Source organism: Mastigoproctus giganteus, chromosome 2 (assembly GCF_048544385.1).
Source record: "Mastigoproctus giganteus isolate SK-2022 chromosome 2, ASM4854438v1, whole genome shotgun sequence".
NCBI classification, from domain to species: Eukaryota; Metazoa; Arthropoda; class Arachnida; order Uropygi; family Thelyphonidae; genus Mastigoproctus; species Mastigoproctus giganteus.
This window is the reverse complement of record NC_143576.1, coordinates 159537010-159558119: the sequence shown is the minus strand read 5'-3', so window position 1 is coordinate 159558119 and position 21110 is coordinate 159537010. Positions and strand designations below refer to the sequence as shown.

The window sequence follows — 21110 nt, the reverse complement described above, 5'->3', positions numbered from 1 at the left end:
AGTGAATTGGGGCTTCCTTCCCGTCTCTTTCCAACGAAAAAGAAGCTAACGATAATTGAAGTCTCCAAAGCGCCCTCTACAAGACTTCATCTTAGTTACGCACTCTTCTAAATTAGTTGAGTGAGTCATAAAATCAGGCAAACATTGTCCTGGAAAAATTTCCTTTAAGTTTTCTCCAGACTTAGACATTAACAAAACAAACATTTTAGAGAGGTAAATGCCAAACGATCGTTATTTGCAGACGATAAATAGCCTACAAAAAAAAAAAAAGAGAGAACTCATTTGTTACGTACCTGATAGCGTCCTTCGTCCGCATAAAGCCTGCCTAAGTTGAAAAGGGCAGAAATCTTCGTGCTCTCGTGCATCTTAGGATCTTTTAGTCCCGAACTATCCAGCTGAGCGCAGTTCCGATAGACCTGTAATGCAAAGAAATGTTTAAGTCTTCCCACTTTATTGCAGTTAATCGCTGCGGAAAATAAAATAAAAAAAAGTCTAACGTAATTCCCGCTGGAATCTATTAATGTGGCTACGTAGGCCCACCTCCAACCATCCGTACAGTCATCCGATAGCAGCTACTCGGGGAGTCCCTTAACATGAAATCAAAAGGCGTGATGTCGACTAACCAAGTCGGCCACCAATGATTTCCCCGAAGTCTCATTATATGTCTCGGTGACTACGACGCAACAATCGCACGAGACAGTGGAATACCTCTTATTGGAGACACGCAGATGTAAGTCCATCTCAACTACGTATAATCCTTACTGGGAAGCGACAGCGTTTACAGCTTCTTTTTCTAAGCACCATGCTTGAAGGCAATGCTAGGACAGTTATTTTTGTGGTGTTTGAAGTTTTAATACGCAATATTTTCGATGGTCTAAACCGATCGTAGTGCCATCTAAAGCGAGAGTGAAGTAATTAACATCTAAGTCCAGAAATTAGAATTAAAATCACTGTTATGCATTTTGAAGAAGAGATTGGGCTGAATGGTTTTAAGGAGATGAGTTCAGATATTTGGGAGTGTAAGGCAGCTGGAATCGGTCGTAATTATGATTGAACAATCTATTGAAAAGTCTTAGTTAGCGTGATTAAACATTCTAAGTTCCTATTTATAGTTTTTGGAGACTGATCAATAAATTAAGCTTCTTGTATTTTAATTTTATGATGTCTTTAAAACATCGTTTTATTACAAATAACATTTTAAAATGTCAAAATAAATATTTGAATAATTAATTTTATAATTTACTTTATTTTATTAATAAAAATAGAATTAGACAAGCTTTAAAACAACCTTAATAAAATAAAATTATAATAAAAATAAACAATTAACTTAAAGTTAAATTATTTCATCTTTTTTAATTTAAATATCTGTTAATTTTTGTTTCCCATTTGCATAACTGGTCGATATATTTATGCGATCTTATTTAGAATATAATCTTCAAGGTGGTAAATGTTGATATCAGATAAGGTAAAAATATAATATTTTTAATATCTATTTCATGACTTGAAAGAAATATAAGAATTAACTTACGCTGTAATCGAACCCTTATACTGCTCATCCCTCTGTAAAGTCTACCTACCTTACCTGTCTTCGCAAAATGGAATGTTCTCAATCACCAAATAAAAGTGTAGAACTATGTTTCCAATAAGCTCTTTGGAGTAAGGATAATTTTGTGTCTGTGACACATGGAAAGTAATTTTTACCACTGAAGTTGAACGGGCGTACATCAAAGTAATGTTTCTTAATCGTATTGATTTCAAATATCAAATAACAGTTACCTCTGCAGCCTCTTCCTTCCTACCCATGATGCCAAGCACGAGTCCCATATTTAAATGAGCCACTGAAAACAAAAGAAACAAAAAGTTATTGTCATTGAATTGTAAATAGCATTTACAACACTTGTAACACTTGTTGTATTTTTAATAATCAGCGAAATGTTCTAGTAGGGAAATGAAGTTGGCAACAATCCAAAAAAGGAAAAAAGATGAGATCAAAATTAAGCTTTTAACAATGGAAAATAACAAAATTTAAATATAGAAACCCAAAAAACAGACGATAACTGATGAAATCACAATTTAATAATGAATGAAATAATTGTTGCGCAACAACGAAAAAAATTCTTCACTGTTGGGCAACAACGAAGAATTCTTTTCATTGTTGCGCAACAATTATTTTTTTTTTTTTCATTATTACCACTTAAAATATATTTCAACTTAAAATTTAAATATTTTAAGTGACAATAACTACAGTATTTTTGTAAATATTCATTGCAAAGACAAATTAGAACAAATAAATATAACCGAATTGTTTCAAAGCAAATAAAACAGTAAAATAAACAATGGTATTACAAAATCATCATTTTTAAACATTTCTAGCAAAACGCATCTGGGAAGAAGAAATGTTATTTGTCTAAATACAGAAAATGTCGTTCCCCTCTGCTAAATGTATATACAGTAGTGTGAAAACGCAGTTCTGCGTCAGCTGCGCCCTAATGGTTCCTAGACGGGAATCGACGAAAAAAGAAAAAGAAAAAATGTGGCTACTCTATAAACGTTACATTAAAGGAAATAAGTGAGCCTGTTATTAGACATTTTCCTTCTTTCCCGTGTCCAATTTCACGAACTAATATTTCTAGCAAATCGTGTGACCACGTTGGAAATTTTTCTTCGCGATTTGCACACTCGGCGAATAAACTTCGGAACGATAAAAGGTAAGACATAAATAGTAGAGAATGTGGTAATTTGAACAGTGCTGACATCTAACGGTAATCTTATGCAAATTTATGGCAAATATGCACATGCATGGAGTGGTTACAACTTTATTTTCTTCATTAGACGGTAATTTTCTTTGATCTCCGACTTCATTTTGGAGATATTAAGACGGTAATCTGTGATTCAGAGATGGTTGGACAACTGGGATAGAATGTGTACTTTAAGAAGAGGTAGGAGACTCTATTATGGCTTAGAGGAACGGAGATTTAAGAATGGCTGGTTATATTATAGTGGGAAACACGCAAGAAATTTAAGAGTCTTGCAGGTGATAAAGTACAACCATACGACACTGCTCCGCAGTTTCTTACAAATGCTATTAGCCTGTAGAAAACAGCTGAGAGGGAACACAACAGTCGCGTCGTTATTCATTCGCAGTTTAAGATTAAAGCTGAGAAAAAGTGAAGACAAAGAAACTTCAGTTAACAATAACAGCTTTAAGTTAAGTTGCTTATTCCAATAGTTCCTGTCGACGTCAACTGCCTTAGAGTGCACCTTTGCATAGGTGGGAAGCTCTACTTTTTTGCTGATCGAGACTACCCTGCACAATTGGATCCCATTCAATGGCTCGATCACATCATTAGAATCAACAGGGAGTTCTCAACAGCGATCTGCACTCTCTACCATTATGTGAATCGTGGGCTGATCCGTTAAAATCCTTGGTCATCGCCAGGCATCAACTTATTGCTGAAATCAGTTTCACTGAGGCCCTCAATGCCTTTATATCATTAACCATTAATTGTCTGTTAGCTATATTTAACTCCATCCCTTCCAGTCATTTTGTCGTTCCACTGGAATGCTTGTCTTGTCAGATAGCTAGCAAAGACTTGCAATCCTACTTTTGAAGTACTACAGACTGATCGCCAATGCCTCCAGTCCCCGCAACTTATAGAAGGTACTTTTACCCGTTCTCATCAGCAAGACTCTCTCTCACTTCCGCTGATCCAGTATCCCACTCCGAACAGATATCAGCAATATCCTTGCTACCACAAGAATCATCCTTTCCACTTTTGAAAAGCTGTTGAGCTTATGGTCACTAGCATCGACACAGAAGCGGCATTGAATGAAACAGACGTTCCTACTATACTTCCACTATTAGAAAGCTACTTTCTCATTGATGGAGAGATGTCCTTGTCTTTCTGTCCTCACTGATTCATACCAGGACTATCAAGTTCCTTGCGGAAAACAGAGTTTACACTAGGCACGTTACGGCCGGAGTTTCACAAGGTGTGGTTCTTTCCACGCGTCTATTCACCGCAGTCATTTTCCAGCTAGTCAAAAACAGGATTGATTTCATCATTCATGTCGACGATATCAAGATACTCCTGTTGCAGCTAACAATGATCCGGATAACAGACTTCAACAGAGAAATTTAGAATAGTCTTAATCAACCCCGAATAAGTCTGTATGATCTCATCGAGACTGATCCTTCCACCATCCGGCTTTGAATCATGGAGCCTCCATACATATGGTGGTCCAGTCACTTATTGGGAGTATTGTTTGACCCAAAGTTAAGGTTTAATTTAGCTTTTCCTTAGCAGAGCTCTTCGACTTAAATGGATTGCCAGGGAACGCCTGCAGTACGTTGACAACAGAGCAACTAAAGTCAACAATCAGACCATCGTTTGCCTATCTCTCTCTCTTATTCTTAGCTGAAAATTGGGAATCGGTCGCTCCTACCACAATAAACCCATCTTCGCATCGGAAATCTGGCTCCTCAAATGGGCTGTTTACTAAACCGAACTTTCTCCCGATTGCACAATAACAGCAGTGGCTCCAACTCTGCAGATACATAGAACTCGGGTTCGACTGAACTCTGTTATGTATCGAAACAACTGTGGAAGGTAGCAGGCATTTGTCATATTGAAAGAAGATTGGATTGCTCTTAACGTTTTCTGTTATTCAATTTAATTCATATTACACTTATTCTTTTATATTATTTGTAACTTTGCTGTTTTTTACTCGCAATGTAGACTCAGTGTTGTTTCTTTAACTTGAAATCCCACGTCTTACAATCTAATCATTTACATACTGGATTCGAGAATCCTGTTTTCTCCTTCGTCACCGTACAAAAGGAGTTGTAATTTACTGATTGTGAAGCTTATCGAATGACAAGAATTAAATAAGACAGAACGTTGGAAAATTAGAATTTTAAATTGATGGATTTTTCTACCTTCTTTATGATTCGAGATAGCAGAAAGGAAAGCGGAGAATATTCTTTCTTCTTTCCATAACTCCGGTTTCAATTCCACATACACCAAAGCACTCACAAAAGCTAAAACAATTCAATCGGATGAAGTAATGAGAGAAGTTCCTATTGCCCAAGATGCAAATGGTCAACCATGCTTGCATCAAAGATTTCAAAGTTCGTTCCGTAGGGTGGAATTAAGTTCGTTCCAGTAACTCTTTGATTTGTTTTGGGAATTACGTACAAAATAAATTTCAGACTCTCTCTTCGAAAGTGCTAAACTAGTTATGTTTAAAAAAAGGAAAACGGATGCCTAAGTAGATTTCCAAAACTTTCTGAAACAAAATATAAAACTCAGCTAGAAATTTTGTTACAAACTCAGCCATTAGACACTTTTGGGGGGAAGGGGAGGAGGAGGAGGAGGTGGAGAGGGGGTGAAAATTCTCATAATGCGTGGAAAAGCAATTAGAATTTAATCCATTAGTCCGAATTTTCTTTTCTTTCGTCTGCCAACGATTAAAGTCCCTTACACACACACACACACACACGGGAACTTTTCCGTTACCATGGAAACGCAAGTTTTCGGAAGAGTTGGGGGGGCGGAATGTTAATTGCGTGATGAGGAACGGAAAATGAAGCAAATGCATCGAAACAAGACTGAAGATGCTCGTAGTTTTGTGAAGAACACACAAAGGACGGGGGATGCGTCAATAGTATGACGTCACCTGTTGTCAAGGGATGGATGGAGAGTGATGTGGAATCGCCGTGGCGTTAATTACTTTTCTGTTTTTGTGTTACTCGTGGAGGAAAAAAAAAAAATAATTTGGCGAACGTCGTGTAGTTTCAAAAATTACACCTTAATTGTTATTCATTAGCATCGCATTTTTTTTGCACGCTGCTTCATTTCGCCCTTTGCAAATAAACAAAGGGAAAAAAATTCGCTCTTTTGCATGTCAATTAGATCCAGAGGGTTTCTTTTTTTTTTTAGGAGACAAAAAAGTCAATTTTCTTGTCGCTAAATTCTACAGTGATTCGGGTAACACAAATTCGTTGCTTTTATTGCGAGCCCCTCGCAGTTTTCGAGGAACCTAAAAAAAAAAAAAAAACAAAGCCAACATAAATGGATTGATCAAAATTTGTATTTCACGGCAGTTTCGCATTCCCCTCCCCCCAAAAACGTGAATGGAACTTAGAACAAGAAGGGTGGTTGAAATCGATCTGTGATTCTTATATTAATCGTACTCAGTGTCCCGAGCATTATTTTAATTCTTCGTATTAAAAATTTCTAAAAGAAGGTATATTTAAAAACATTATTTACTCTTTAATGCTATTGTTTTCCAAATATTCCTGGATGGGGTGAAGTATTGTACTTCTAAGAAAATGTAAGCAAATCGTTAACTCTATTTCTTAAAGAAAAAGAGGGAAAAAAGAAGAAATAGGGAAAAAAAAAAAAAAAATTCAACTTGTTAGTTCCGACGTTTAGCACCAGATGGCAGCAGTAGACGTCGCGAGCGTATTGTAGCGTTTGACGAGGGTGAACCACACGATACGCTAACTTAATCACACCAAACTATCTATCCATTTCACGCGAGTTTATTTCTTTGAGAAATACCTTTTGGAATAAAAGGCAAATCTTCTGCCCGCGATATTTCAAGTGGGGAAAGATCGTCTGCCGAAGATTAAAAGCTCAATTCATAAACGCTTGTGACAGCAACGGATGTCTGACATTAAAAAAACAGACGACTATCATTCGAAATACATCTGTACGTTAATGACGGATGGGAGACTTAATAACTTCATCCGGAATTCACGAGGGCCATTGGAGCCAAAATGAAAAAAAAAAAAGAGCTCATTTAATAAGCTCTTACTCTCCTAAGCAATATTTTTCTGCGAAAAGAAGCCGATAAAGTATGTGCCCCATTAACGCACGAGCACACGATACCCTTCTAGCTCGGGATCACTCTTACGATTTTCTAGTACTCCACTTATTATAAGAAGAGGAAGACGCAGCTATCCGTTCAGTCGTAAAACGTGTCAGCTTTTTCTCTGCACGTACGCGTGCGTTTGTGTGTGTGTGTGTGTGTGTTTATTTGGTTCGCTGTCATCTCTGCTTCTTTCTGTTTCCTTTTCTTTCTTTCGACTGGAGAAATATCCACTCCAGTTTTCCCCAAGCGAGAAACAGCGCAAAGAAAGCCACGTGATCCCCCCCCTCCTCCATCTATGACGTCTAGCTAAAGATCACAGAGACTAATGTAGGGCCGAATTGATTTCCTGTAATGAGTTGTTAAGTGGTTCTCGTCACCCTGGCTACGGGAGATTTGGGACTAAAGGTTACATCATTAAGAAACATGTTAGGCGGCCGTAATTTGTGTTCGTCGAGCTACGGAAAGAAGCAAACAAAATGTCGGCTTTATGACGACGATCTCTCTCTCTCTCTCTCGAACTGCGCTCGAAAATTAAAATAAAAAAGCGATAAAAATAGTTGCCCGCGAAGCTATTTCTTTTTTTCTTTTTTTTTTATACGAAGAACAATTAATATGCAAATTAAATCTCCACCAGTCACTAAGAGGTTTTTGTGTTTTTAGCGAGCTAGGTGGCGCTTCTGTCGTCCGGTCCTAACGGTTTCTTAGTTTACCGAGTGAGATTAATTTGTAGAAATTCGTTCGGCGTGGAATGAAGGAAGGAGTAATCGATGTTAATGATTATTGTGGCAAGCTGAACGTGCCGTTAAGCGCTGCTTTGGTCAAAATGTTAATTATTGAACGGGGGGGGGCCCTAAAGGTCAATATCATCGCGTGTATTAGGTGGCTTGTTAAAGACTGTCGAAGGAAAAACGCGGTTTAAAATTCGGGCAACAATATTTCGTGTATTTAACGAGTTTCTGTTAGAGAGACACTCGCTAGAGGTCAGGCGTGTGCATTTTTGTTCGATATCTGACTTAAGGGGTTAAAATTAGATGGGAAATATCTGACATTCAGGAAGCTGTCAGGTAGTTTTGTGGTTCTAGTTTATTGGGCAGAGTTTTTTTTTTTTTTTTTTTTTTCTAAGCACAGAGAGAAATGGCTAAAGAAAGGGGGAAAATGAATAGAAATTAAGAAAAAAAAAACAGAAACAGAGATAGTAGAAGAGAGACAAAATGATAATGAGAGAAATAACAGGAGAGAGAGAGAGAGAATGTTAAGACACGACAGACAGACCAAAAAAGAAAGAAAATGAGGAGAGGGAGAGAGAGAGAGAGAGAGAGAGAGAGAGAGAGAGAGAGAGAGAGAAATGACAAACAGAACAGAAATAGAGAGAAAGAATAAAAGAGACACGGAAACAGAGACGAGAAAGAAAGAGTATTAAAATAAAAGAAGAGGATAGTAAAAAGCGAATTAAAAAGATGAGAGAAACAGAAAAAAAACGAAACGTGAGACATAGAAGCATGAAGAGGGATAGAAAGAGAATGAGAGGGGGAAGAAAGAGACATTCACGTGTGGAGAGGGAGAAAGAGAGCAGATTTTGTTATCCAATATTTATGTAGCATTATATGCTAATTTATTGATGTCCTTTAATTGGCGTGAAAGTCAAATTGATCCCAGTGATGGTCCACTTAGCCCCAGACTAATTAATCAGAAGTTATCTGATCCAGCAAACTGTCTGCAATCCTTCAACTTATCCGTAGACCCCACAATACCTTCGCAGAAGGCCCGTTCGTCTCCGGTGGAGAAAACTATCGACTTCTCTATGCAAGATGGCCTTCTGTGGTCAGTAAAATTCTTCATTATAAGCATCTTCCAAAAGCTGTCTACCACAGTTAGGAGTCTTTGCCACCGAACACGTGTTCCTGAATTGTGTGGTGTGGACGTTTCACCTCCACCAACAAGTGATCACCACCAGTTTGGCCCTGGTTGTGAGTGTTCCTCAGCTTCGTGATTGCACTAGAGAGGAAAGATTGGTTTTCTCTGTCAAAACGTTGACTGGCCCTAATCTCTGGGCCCTTCATATGGAATAGGTGCTCATGGAGGACTCCAGAATCATGATCATGTCAGATGGCGTCCTTCTTTGATACTACACACAAATAGGTGTGCCCATCCTGGGAGATTCTTACCACCTCAGACATACCTATTTATGTATATGCGTCGAAGGAAGAGCATTTTTATTTATTTATTTAAATTGGCCACGCCCCAAACAATACCCAAGTAGTACGAACGTAAAAAAAGAGCATGCATAAACAGTTTCTTACTTACTTGCTAGTCTTGGCCGGAATTGTATAGCCTGTTTGTAACTGTGCAAGGCTTCCTCGTACCTTCCTTGTTCTTGTAGAAGAATTCCCCTAGGAAGAGCCAGAAAGAACGACGGCATTAGTGGAGTATTACGTTTAAATCATATTACAGAACAGCAATAAGCAAGGAGCGCCCCCTGGTGCCTCTGTCACATCTAATTCAGCTGTCTGCCACCGATATTGATTTCAATTCCTCCCAACTTGAAGCACTTCGCCGTTCACCCAGCCTCCGGGTAAAATTTCCAACCCATAAGAAAGCGATAAAATTCTTCTTACTCTTCATGATGATGCATTAATATAAATCCAGGGAGTCATTCGCTTTCTTACTACCATATTTGTCCGAAAATAGCGGTGAGCGAGAATGAGCCATAGCAAAACCATACAGATTTATTTGCTGTAAGGCGTAGAAATTTCTTGACAGACGTGCAATTGAAATAGGGAGGGAGGGAGTACCCCATCCCCCTATTTCAGTTTCAGCATAAACGACTGTTAAGCTCAAAATCGTAATAAAAATAATGTCTATAATAGGCAGATGAAGAGTCTTTTTTAATTCTTTAAAAATTAAATTCCATTTAATAACCGGGGACCCAAATTTCTCAACCCTTCCCTTAATCCATTTCGGTTTAAGACCCCAGATTTATTTCAGAAACGATATAACTGCAAATCAAGAAACTCAAAGTTTAATTTTTAACATTAATTAATGATACAGCATGTTTTACATACTTACAGATTGTACCTGACATCCGCCATATTGGAACGATAGCTTAATGCTTTTCTATACGCCCATTCGGCTTCTTCCTTTTTTCCTTGAGAACTGAGAATGTTGGCCAGGTTCCCGTAGGCTGTATGGTAAAGAGAATAAGATTAGGAGGATTTCTTTCAATTGGAATGCAAAGAAAGGGAGTTAGGATACAAGAAGGAGGGAGGGAAAAGTTTATTTAAATAAACTTAAGAGAAGTAGTTAGCAGTAGCTGTGAACAAGATCGCATTTTATTGAGGTACGTTGAATCTACTCGTCAATGAGATGTTTATAAAAGTACAATGAGCACTTTTGGGAATTCTGCTCAGGGCACATCGCATGAAGTCATAAACCCGCTACCGTCATTCGTGCGTGTGATAATTATCTCCAGTAAGACGCCAACCCTTACATCCGGCTTGTTCCCTAAGTGGTCTTACAGATGATCTGCACATATTTGTCCATCCCATAAAGGGGCCGGACAGACTGCTAATTAGTGGAGACGTCGGCTCCACCAATCATCAAAGTGATTTCCAAGCAGATGGGGAAGTGCCATTAGGACCCCTTCCCTTTGGGTATCCATCGGATACATTGGATGCGTGTCTTACAATGCCGCCTAATTACGAAGAAGCAGTTCCTTCCCACGGAGCCAATAATGTCGGGATATTGTTTCAGCGACTTTTCCACGCGCATCATTTTTCCCAATGTCCAGTGATTTGTATCGCCTCATCCAACAACGCCATCACGCTATGGTATTTCTTTTGGGACTTTAAATATAACTGAGTTTTGTTAAGGTGTCGCAATAATTGTGTACTGTACTTCGTATTCATCTTTGTATGAACCCACAGGGGGGGGGGAGATCAGCCACATACCGGGCTGATTCCACTCTGTAAATGAAAATAAAATCAAAGTAATATTCTGCAGCGAAAAATTCTATTCCACGCAGCCCTCTAATTTCATTCTTATCTCCACTAGGTGGCCTTACAGTCGCTGTCAGTTCCCCCTACCCCTTCTGTAAGCGGTTGACAATTGTGAAACGGATGGGAACTGACGATTGGCGAAATCTCTTCGTCGCCAGTTGGTGGGATCACTTAGGGGAACACTCTAGTAGTGGGGACCGTCCTTAGTTCTTTTTCCTTGATAAATATCAGCCGTCACAACCAACCTTTACATATTGCAGCTCGCTTTGTCAGGCTGAATCGAAGTAAATTCCACGGTCTCCCGCGTGGTCGTAGCGTTGCCCATTATGTCGAGTACTTCACCGCCGAGCATAAAGTCGGAAGGGAGGAGGATGGGATGGAGAAGGAGGGGGGGATGGGAAAAGGACGAAGCATCACTATCAGCGGGCCGGCTCCAATATCCATTACTGTCTACAACAGACGGAATGAGCGCGCCTTCTCTTCCGAAAGTAATGGCGTAGAGGCAATGAAGTCAAGTCACCGTTTCCATTGTTACCGTTCGGGACCGCTCCCGACCCCCTTCCCCTCCTTTACTAGTAGCAGCAACAGCGTCTCCGAGTTGGCGGCGGATTCATCTTATCGACCGTATCCTGCTCGTTGGACTGTTATTCGCAGAAATTGCGTCCGAAAGACCCACTTGAGTAGTGCGTGACGGAGACAGGAGGAAGGGCCTCTCCCCCCCCACACCCTTTCTTACGTGTTCACTCGGAGGGTTTCGGTTTTTCCTTTATTTTTATTTAAAGTGGTTGTTTAAGGGAAATATGTAAGAAAAACTGGCTTAGCAGTGAAACCGTATCCAGCGATTCCTTTTCCATTGGGACTACACGAGGATGAAAAGACCCTCCTGGAAGTCGGAGGTTACAACATGCGCGCGCCGGCGCACACCCTTGGAAAGGGCGTGGAAACTGCAAAACGTAAGTTTCCATGTGCGTTCAATCAATTGTGTTTCCTTCCATTAAGACTTCTGTTGTCCCACCACTTTTCATCCCAGACTCAATCAAACGTAATTCAAAGGATGGAACTTTCGCTAAAGCTTTTCCGTTGCCCATCTCTCCTACCTGCTATGAAGTCCGCACAGATGCTGCGTAAAATTAACTCACCTTAAAAGGTTTCTATATATCGAACTTAATTCGTGACGAAGCTCGTGTTTTTTTTTTTTATTTTTTTATGGAGGATGATGAATAGTTTTTCTTCCATCATCAGGGTTACCGTCCCTTTTGTCACAACCCATTTTTGACATGCAACTGGTTCTATATACAGAAGAGATCACTTCAGGATCGTTTTTAACGGCTTTCATTTGTAATTCTAAATTCTTCGAAAGGGGTTAAGAATTGAATGTCGAATTCGAATCGAAATACGATCCGAGGAGGCTAATCCTACTTCAGCAGTCGGAAAACTTGAACTCAATAATCTACCTAAGTATATAACTGTGCATAAACTGTATAATGCGAGTAAAGCTGAAAAAATATATTTTTTACTAATAATATTTTAAAAAACCGTCCGCGTCTAGCCATCCATTCATCCGTGTTGGAGATATTTTCATTTGGATAGAGAGAGAGAGAGAGAGAGAGAGAGAGCACCAAACGCTCTAGAAGGTGTTTCTTTCAGCTTTTAATTCAACAGTAATTTGCTCATTCCTTTCAAAATTATCCAACTCGGATCCAAATAAAAAAAAATATCCATAGAAAAATAAAACCTTTAGGGTTTCGCTATTGATAAGCTGCTGCGTTACGGTTTTCAACATCATAACTGATGTTCTTCTGCTTTTCTCCTTTCTACTCTTAGCAGACTGTTCAGGCGCGAGGGTATAACATTACACACGTTTAAGTGACCGTGGTTCAAGGTTCAGTACACTTGAATATAAGAGTTTGTTTTTCTGTATTAAAATAACAGATTATTTTTCGCTGAGACGTTCAAACGGATAGAATTAAAGAAGAAAACAGTTATTTTAACAAGCAACTTCCAAAACAAGCTTTATATTTTCAAAGACACCCAATAGCAACAGATTTCAACAATTAAAATGGTGCCAACAGAAAGCAAACACGTGCAGCAGACGACAGATATGATTGTTGAGCTCGTTAAGCTAAAAGTCTGCCATTAGTTTGTTTATCCGCGTCTTTCAATTTCAAACAGCGCACGAGGCGAAGCATAAATAGGATTTGCATCTTTTGTTAAAAAAATAAATAAATAAAAATGTCGAACCTAATTAAAATTAGCCATCACAAAAATCTCTTTTGGATTTGTACTTGTTAGGAGTGAAAGTTAACTGAATATGTTATACGCGTTTTTTTTTTTTTTTTTCCTGAAGTGCCTTCGTTATGTCTTTTGACTTTTTTTTTATTTATTTATTTTTTGATTCTTGCGCCCGAATCATTCTTTTAGTATTATTTTGCCGGTAAGTAAGCAAATCGATTATAATCACACCGGATGTAGAACGATATTTTAAGATAACGAAGGAAGTTGCCACAAACATCGTGCACTTTTAAGTACTCATCATTTGACGAAAATTATCCGATTTCGGGCGACGCCGGTTGTATTGTTTAATCTCCCGGACGCTCTGGTTTTTCGTCAGCAAAACCAGAGGAAAACCATCCAAATAATATGCGCAGTTACAGACACTAACTTTAGTCCAATTTGGCATCACAAAATATATCATACAGTGGTTCCATTTTAAATTCCTCATCGTGGATTTTGCGCATGCGCAGTGAATACTGTAATGTTGCATTCTTTGAATGAATATCTTATTTTATTTCAGAAGAGTATACAGAACGGTAAACCCAAACTCGGATATTCATTCTGCAAAAATCTAGGGTACGAAGCTGGGGGGGGGGCAGAGAGAAGAGGTGCATACTTAGCATCAAATGACCTTAGTTAATGTCTGATTCCTGTGAATCCATCGCAATGAGAACCCGTCAAGACAACCTTTCCATTTGTTGATGAAACAGATGGGAATAAAAGACTCCTTGCTTCAAGCAACAGGTTAATTTTGGTACCTAGTTTGGCCCAGTGCTAGTAGCGTTTTGGGGTTTACCTTAAACAAATTCGGGAAATATGATTATTGAGCAAATTTGGTAATACTTTGATTAGAGTACTCTTAGAATTTATGGTTAACGAGAGGGGAGTCCTATCCGTAATTCCTATTTTAAGATCTTTTAAATTCGGTCTGTGGCTGGCTCTGAAGGTTTTACAGCCCACCTAGTGGAGGTGTTATAATCCACGTGAACTCTTTAAGCATCTCTGCCAAAATCCTTCTCCAGTAACGAAGTTTGTTGGTGATCATTTTAATCCACGTGATAATCCACGTGAACTCTTTAAGCATCTTTGCCAAAATCCTTCTCCAGTAACAAAGTTTGTTGGTGATCATTTTATAATGTCTGAATTTTGTAAAGATGGCCGCTCACTACTTGATTCTTGTAGTTTGTCAAATTTTGTGCGTCTTTGTTTTTTTGCCATTTTCTGAAAGCTCTTTGTTTTGAGGAAAATACTTGTTGTTTAAAAGTACTTTTGAGAGCCAAGGTTTGGTCTTAAGTTCTTACTGTTCTGCAGGTTTCTGTTAAAGCGATGTTTCTGAAACGTTGAGGCTAAATTCTTGACCACGTTATCCGGTGTCAGATAATAGCGCTCTGGTAGTTTGCCAGACTGATTCTAGTTGAATGAGGAATATTGTTCAATCGGCCATGCTTGTGGGACATTAGTATTGGTAATGGCAAATAATGCGGACCCAATCAAAAAAATAACTATCCACATTCTGTCCATCCCAATAATAATTTGTTTAAATTGATTTAAACTACTAACGTTCACAACTCCAGATGAAAGTTTGTCCAAACAATCAATTACTCGTTGCCAAGAGCACCCTTTTGTTCCCCTCACTGAAATCTGGGGGATTCCACTGACAGCTTTAATCCAAAAAGAGCAGCACCCATTGATAACATAACCACTCTCTGTCTTAAACTTGTCTAAGACAGAAAGTAGTTATCAGCAGGCATCCCTTTATCCACAGCATCAATTTGCCCCTAATGCCATACTACTTCAATTTCTACAGCACTTTCCTGTGGAATAGTGTCAAAAGTTTTGCTGAACTCTTAAATACCGTAGCTACTCGAGTATAAGTCTAGACATTTTAGATGTTTTAAAAAATAAAAAAGGTTATTTTATTTACCGGTCATATCAGGTTTCTACATATGGAGAAATATTTATATTAATAACTTTTTCCTGAAACAGAAATCACATTTAGAGGTCTGTAATTACTTCACCTTCATATGTGATGTTATTTAACTTCCTGTTTTGTTTTTTGTCCTTCTTCCGATGAATAAAAACCCCAAATCGAATAAATATCGAAGATTATCAATAACAGCCAAAGTTCAGACGCAAAGTAGCGTGGTTTCCGCCCTCTGTTTCTTTCGTAATATGCCGGGTGTGTGGACTTTCGCATTTCTGCAACTTTCTTGCTGGCATATCAGGAAGGTGTGTTGCAGTCGAAATGCCTCGCCAAACTCCCCACTGAATCGCGATTCACTGCTTCCTGCCAAGTAATTCTGTAAGCGCTACGTTCAGGCAAATCTGCGAACATCGCTGAATCGGCATCTTTTGCTTCTCCTTTCTGGTGTTGTGGCGCTCTTTCATTGGCTGATGGACGTGGTTGGCGAACGACTGCCCAGAAATCTAGTCGGGTAAAAACGGGCAGCCATATTCCCTGGGCAGCTATTCCCGCTATTGAATTGCTGTCTGACGCCACTAAACTGGATGTCCGCCCAACAGTTCGATGCGGGCGATTTTTCCCCCCTCTTGTACGAAGGCATCCACTAGATTTCTCTGCTGACCGCACAGAACCAGGCTGCACTGTATGGAATTTTGTAGATTAAATCTATTCTTATTTCTTCCCCTCGCACCGCAATCTCTTCCGCACTAGCCATATACGGCTGGAAACCATGGTAACAAGCTGTCGGTACACAACGTAAACCAGCCTTTGTCGAAGGTCCAGTACAAAACACCTGTAGGCGATAGAATTCATGGAAGCCATTATATGTCCCGCTCTTTATTGAGAGGAAATCATTTCACAAAGTGGTATTTGGGGATCAAACCGTTTTAGGAGATTGCGGACTATGTTTTTCACAAAATAATTCAAACATTTTTATTTCAATGGTTTCTTTTATTTTAAGTTTCATATTTGAGTCGAAATGTAACCGTTTAAAACCACACTACGCATTGGACTGCGAGTGTCAATTGCGATCCTGGACAGTCTACAAACTATGAAGTGAAATGCTGGATGAAAAAAAAAAGTTTATAAAGCGCTGGAACAAGTCATAACATGTTTAAACTTGTTTCTTATTGTTTTTGGTGGTGTCTCACTCAGACAACTAGGCTACAAGGTGTTAGTACACTGTCTCTCTAAACGGGGTGTGTATCTTGGTCGTTTTCCCTTTTTGGGATGAAAAACCGGAACTTTCAAGAGAATTAGGGTATTCGAGAAGACTGTCTTTTGCAAGAGCGATCATGTTAAATAAATCTTTATTTGTCCTACCATACTAATAATAATTAGTAACACATACAAAACATACCCGATATCCTTCCTGCTGAGGTAGAACATGCGTTGAAGAAAATGAAGAATCAGAAAGCCCCGGGGGAAGATGAAGTTCCTGTAAAGTTGTTAAAATTGGGAGGAAGAGACATAACACAAAAACTGGCAAGGCTCTTCACAAAGTGCATTAGAAAAGGTGTGACACCTAAGCAGTGGAATAATGCAATCATAGTTTTGCTGCATAAGAAAGGAGAAAAATTGGATATTTATAGACCAATTTGCTTGTTATCCCACATCTACAAGTTGTTCACAAGGGTTATTACTAACAGATTGGAAAGAATACTTGATGAGAATCAACCGAAAGAGCAAGCTGGCTTTAGGACAGGATTCTCAACTATGGATCACCTTCACGTAATATCACAGCTAATGGAGAAAGCAAATGAATATAAAACACCATTATGCCTGGCATTTGTGGATTATGAAAAGGCATTTGACTCCATACAGCATAAGGCAATGTTTCGGGCACTGGAAAGACAAGGCATAGATACCCCATATATTATGATTTTGAAGAAAATATATGAGAGTGCTACCTCCTTTATTAGACTAGACAAAGACAGTAGGAAATTTAAAATTGAGAAAGGAGTTCGACAAGGAGACACAATATCTCCGAAGTTGTATACTGCTGCCCTTGAGGAAGCTTTCAGAAGATTAGACTGGTCGCAGAAAGGAGTCAATGTGAACGGAGAGTACCTAAACCATTTACGATTTGCAGATGACATTGTGGTCATAAGCCACGATCCCAAAGAATTAGAGGAAAATCTTAATCAGTTATGCAGAATTAGTAAGGATTTCGGACTGAAGATGAATATGGCTAAAACAAAAGTAATGATGAACAAGTATGCCACGGAAAGGGAAATAATGATTGAAGGAGCAGTAATTGAAAAGGTGGAGTCATATACTTATCTGGGACAAGTTATTAGCTGTAATAATGATAAATGGCTGGAAGTCAAGAGAAGAATAAATTTTGGATGGATAGCATTCAGGAAATATAGTCACATACTGAAGAGCAATATCCCAGTTTGTCTGAAACGTAAAATAATGAATCAATGTATACTCCCCACCATGACTTATGGAAGTGAAACTTTGGCACTCACCAAAAGAATGGAAGAGAAGCAGAGAACTACACAGCGAAGAATGGAACGAATTATATTGGGAATCAGACTGTTAGATAAGAAGAGAAACATGGATTAGGCAGCAAACTCAAGTAAAGGACATTCTTATCAAAACTAAAATGGTCTTGGACAGGACACATAGCTCGAAGACATGATGACAGATGGACTAAGAGAATAACAGAATGGTACCCAAGAGGAGCTAGAAGAAAACCTGGAAGACAACGACGGAAAAGGACACATGAAATTCACGAGGTTCGTGGGTAGTAAATGGATGACCATTGCACAAAACAGTGGGAACAGGAAAGTTGGTGGAGAAGCCTTCATCCTGCAGTGGATTGAAAATGGCTGATGGTGATGACTAATAATAAATAAATCTTTAAAGATGGTGTAAATCATGATTTTACCATGAATGACCTTTTGTATACAGGGTGTCTCAAAAATATTGGTACAAACGTTTAGAGGAGGTAGGTAACATCTAAAGGAATGTGAATCGCATAGGAACCCATAACCGAAAACGTCACGGGAAAGTAGTAGCAGAGGGACAAGAAGCAGAAATGACACAAGTCAGTAATTAGTGGCAAACATTTATTTGACATAACATTAACAATGGAGTACGAGATGGATGCATTTCATGATGTTACAACAGATGCTCGAAGGTTCCACCATGAGACGCGATGCATGCGTGACACCGACGCAGCATGGATTGGCTAACATAGTCGAACACACCTGGAGTTTCTTTGACAGTAGCAGCAGCGCAGACGAGTCTCACCACGAGATCCATTTCCATCTCCACAGGCGATTCATACACGATAGATTTGAGGGACCCCCACAGAAAGAAATCAAGGCTCGATAAATCAGGTGAGCGTGGGGGCCAGGCAACGGGTCCAACACACCTGGAGTTTCTTTCACAGTAGCAGTAACGCAGACGAGTCTCGCCACGAGATCCATTTCCGTCTCCACAGGCGAAAGATCCGATATTTAGCGGAGTTCATGCGGGATGGTAACAGGTATGGGCCGACTAAGCAGTCACCGACCATACCTGCCCACACATTTATTGCGAAGCGATGTTGTGCCGCATGGGGTGCATACCATGTGGGCCCTCTGCTAATCCATGCACTAAGTGCATGTCTGCCAGCTCACAGTTCGTATATCGATGCATGCTCTTCGTGCGGCGACTACTGCTTGAATGAATAAACCAGAAATTTTCCCTCTCGCGAACTGATGAGCAGCGCTGTGTACCGACTTAAGGTGACGTTTCCGGTTATGGGTTCCTATGCGATTCACATTCCTTTAGATGTTACCTACCTCCCCTAAACGTTTGTACCAATATTTTTGAGACACCCTGTGTATATATTGAAATATCTATTTCAAAACTCATAGAGAATTTCAACTACTATTTCAACTACTCATAGAGAATAATAAACTACATACATCAGAATAGAGGAGATAACAAACTAAGAGTACATCTTACCTTTTGGTGGATTTATGGGAATTCCCGCCCTGTACAGGGTTTCCTCGGTACTCCAGTCCCTATTTCTTCTAACTGTCCTGATAGTCATCACCACTATTAGTCCTAACAACGCTAACAATAGAAACCTTCTGCGGCACGCACTGTCCTGCCGCCTGTACAACTGTTCGACTCCGAGCGCCACCAATAGGCAAAATCCCATACTAGGAATATACAAAACTCTTTCGGCTACCACGAAGCCCACATAAAAACACAGGTTGGTTGCCGGGATGAAAGGCAGCACGAGCAGAGACAGGGACATCACCAGAGTGTCCGTGTACCCGGAGAAAGGCGTTGAAGAAGGTGAGATCACAATTTCGGCCAAGTCCGAAGAGGTCGCTGAGGTCACGTAGGCGGCGCTAGTTGTCACTGAATAGTAATGCCCGTTGCTAACGGCCACGCGATGGCCGTTTAGGTAGGCTGCATAGGAAGTTTGGCTGCAATTGTTGTTCACTAGCGTCGTCGTCGGTTGGTGCTTCCTGTACGGCTTGTGGGGCGGCGAACTGCCACAGTTTAAGGCGACCTTGTGGCCCTGGCCGACGCTCAAGCAGGGACACACGTGGCCGTTCGAGGGAAAGGCACTTTCACAGAAGGGGCCACCACCACGCCTGCTGTAATTCCTGCATATGCTGTGCACAAACACCACAAACACACCGTAGAAACACAACGTTACCGCGTTCCGGAGGTCGGCAGGAGACGACACCAGCGGAATCGCCTCCATCGACCAGTCGAAACTGAGCCACCGGGGACACAGTAGCATCCAGAAATTGAAGGCGGGGAGGTAAAGGAACGTCAACGTCCTTGTCAACAAACTATCACTGTCGGCGGTCGGATTATCCGCCGGGGCGAAGTCCGGAGGTTTGATCCCCATGAGGTGCAGCCTCAGAAACAGGAGGGTGAGTCCGGTGGCTGCTAAATGGAGTAGGCCTTCCCTGAGCCCTTGGTAGCGTTTCTGAAAGAGAGATAGAAGCAGTTAAGTCAGTGGCATTCGTGAGGTCGGATCTAAGTGGTACCCCCTAACTTTTTGTGTGGAGTATCTACACCTTCACATTAGTTTATTGACAGGAAATGAATATACTTACTCGGGCCTGTCCCATTGCATTAGGAAATTGCACTTAATGTTTCTTCCCAGCCATTAAATCATGGGTCGTGATGCGAATACCAACTATTTTGGGCAGTGTTGTTTTCCAAGAGTACTGAATGTAGAATGACCGTTTTATCGAATAATTCAAATAGATGTTGATTTGAGATGCTGGAGATCAGGAACGCGACACCTCTGGCCACTTTGTTTATCTAAATAAACAGATATTTATATTTCACGTAGGTTGAAAGCGCTTCATTCTTCTTTTGATATAAGACTGAACACGTAAGATGCAGACTCTGAAATAATTCTTGGAACTGGACAGTCGGATTATACATCAAGGTGAGCATTATGAAATAAAGAAATAAGAGCGTGATTGTGTAAATAAAGATGGCCGGGCATGAAGTGGAGCTTCCTCGTGATTCGGATTCCATTTATTCTACTCACAAAGACAGAAGTTCCGAACCTACCTTAGATCTAATTACGAGTTCGCTACCGTTTTCTTTCACCCAACAAGACAGCGGTGTTCCTGCGCCTCCTTAAAACCGTCGAACATTAAGAATTCGCAACACGTGCGCTCAAACAAAATCCTTAACGAAGTTTGCAAAGAGACAGAAATTGGCGTTAATCTCAATCCCCATTCCGTATAAACGAATGAAATCTTCTGTTCCGCGGAGCGGCAAGATCCCTTTATTTGCAGATACTTTCTGCGCTGTCGAGAATGTTATTTTTAGAGCCCGGATACGAGAAACATCATCTCCCTGCTTTACATTAGAATACTTTTTAAGCTTCGCGCATTCCTTTTAACGCCTTTCCATCAATATTTAACAATGACCTTTTATTAAAAAAAAAAAAATAGTAGGAGAATGCGCAAATGCGCCTTTTATCTTTCTTAACTAAAATTCGAGCAGTTTTGGGA

General features: G+C 39.9%; 1 protein-coding gene across 2 annotated transcripts in view; it reads right to left on the bottom strand.

Moving 5' to 3' along the window:
- Positions 1–21110, bottom strand: part of LOC150089700 (protein O-mannosyl-transferase TMTC2-like) — a 221538-nt gene that overhangs the window by 10503 nt on the left and 189925 nt on the right. For both annotated transcript variants that reach the window (XR_016546679.1, XM_090368742.1), the window contains exons 3-7: positions 19075–20062; positions 9946–10060; positions 9184–9269; positions 1777–1838; positions 294–416 (exon numbers count right to left, since the gene is read on the bottom strand). Coding sequence is in view for 1 of the 2 variants with exons in the window: in XM_090368742.1 (XP_090224868.1) it covers positions 294–416; positions 1777–1838; positions 9184–9269; positions 9946–10060; positions 19075–20062 (1374 nt within the window). In the remaining variant the exon portion in view is untranslated. The remainder of the gene's footprint in view (positions 1–293; positions 417–1776; positions 1839–9183; positions 9270–9945; positions 10061–19074; positions 20063–21110) is intronic.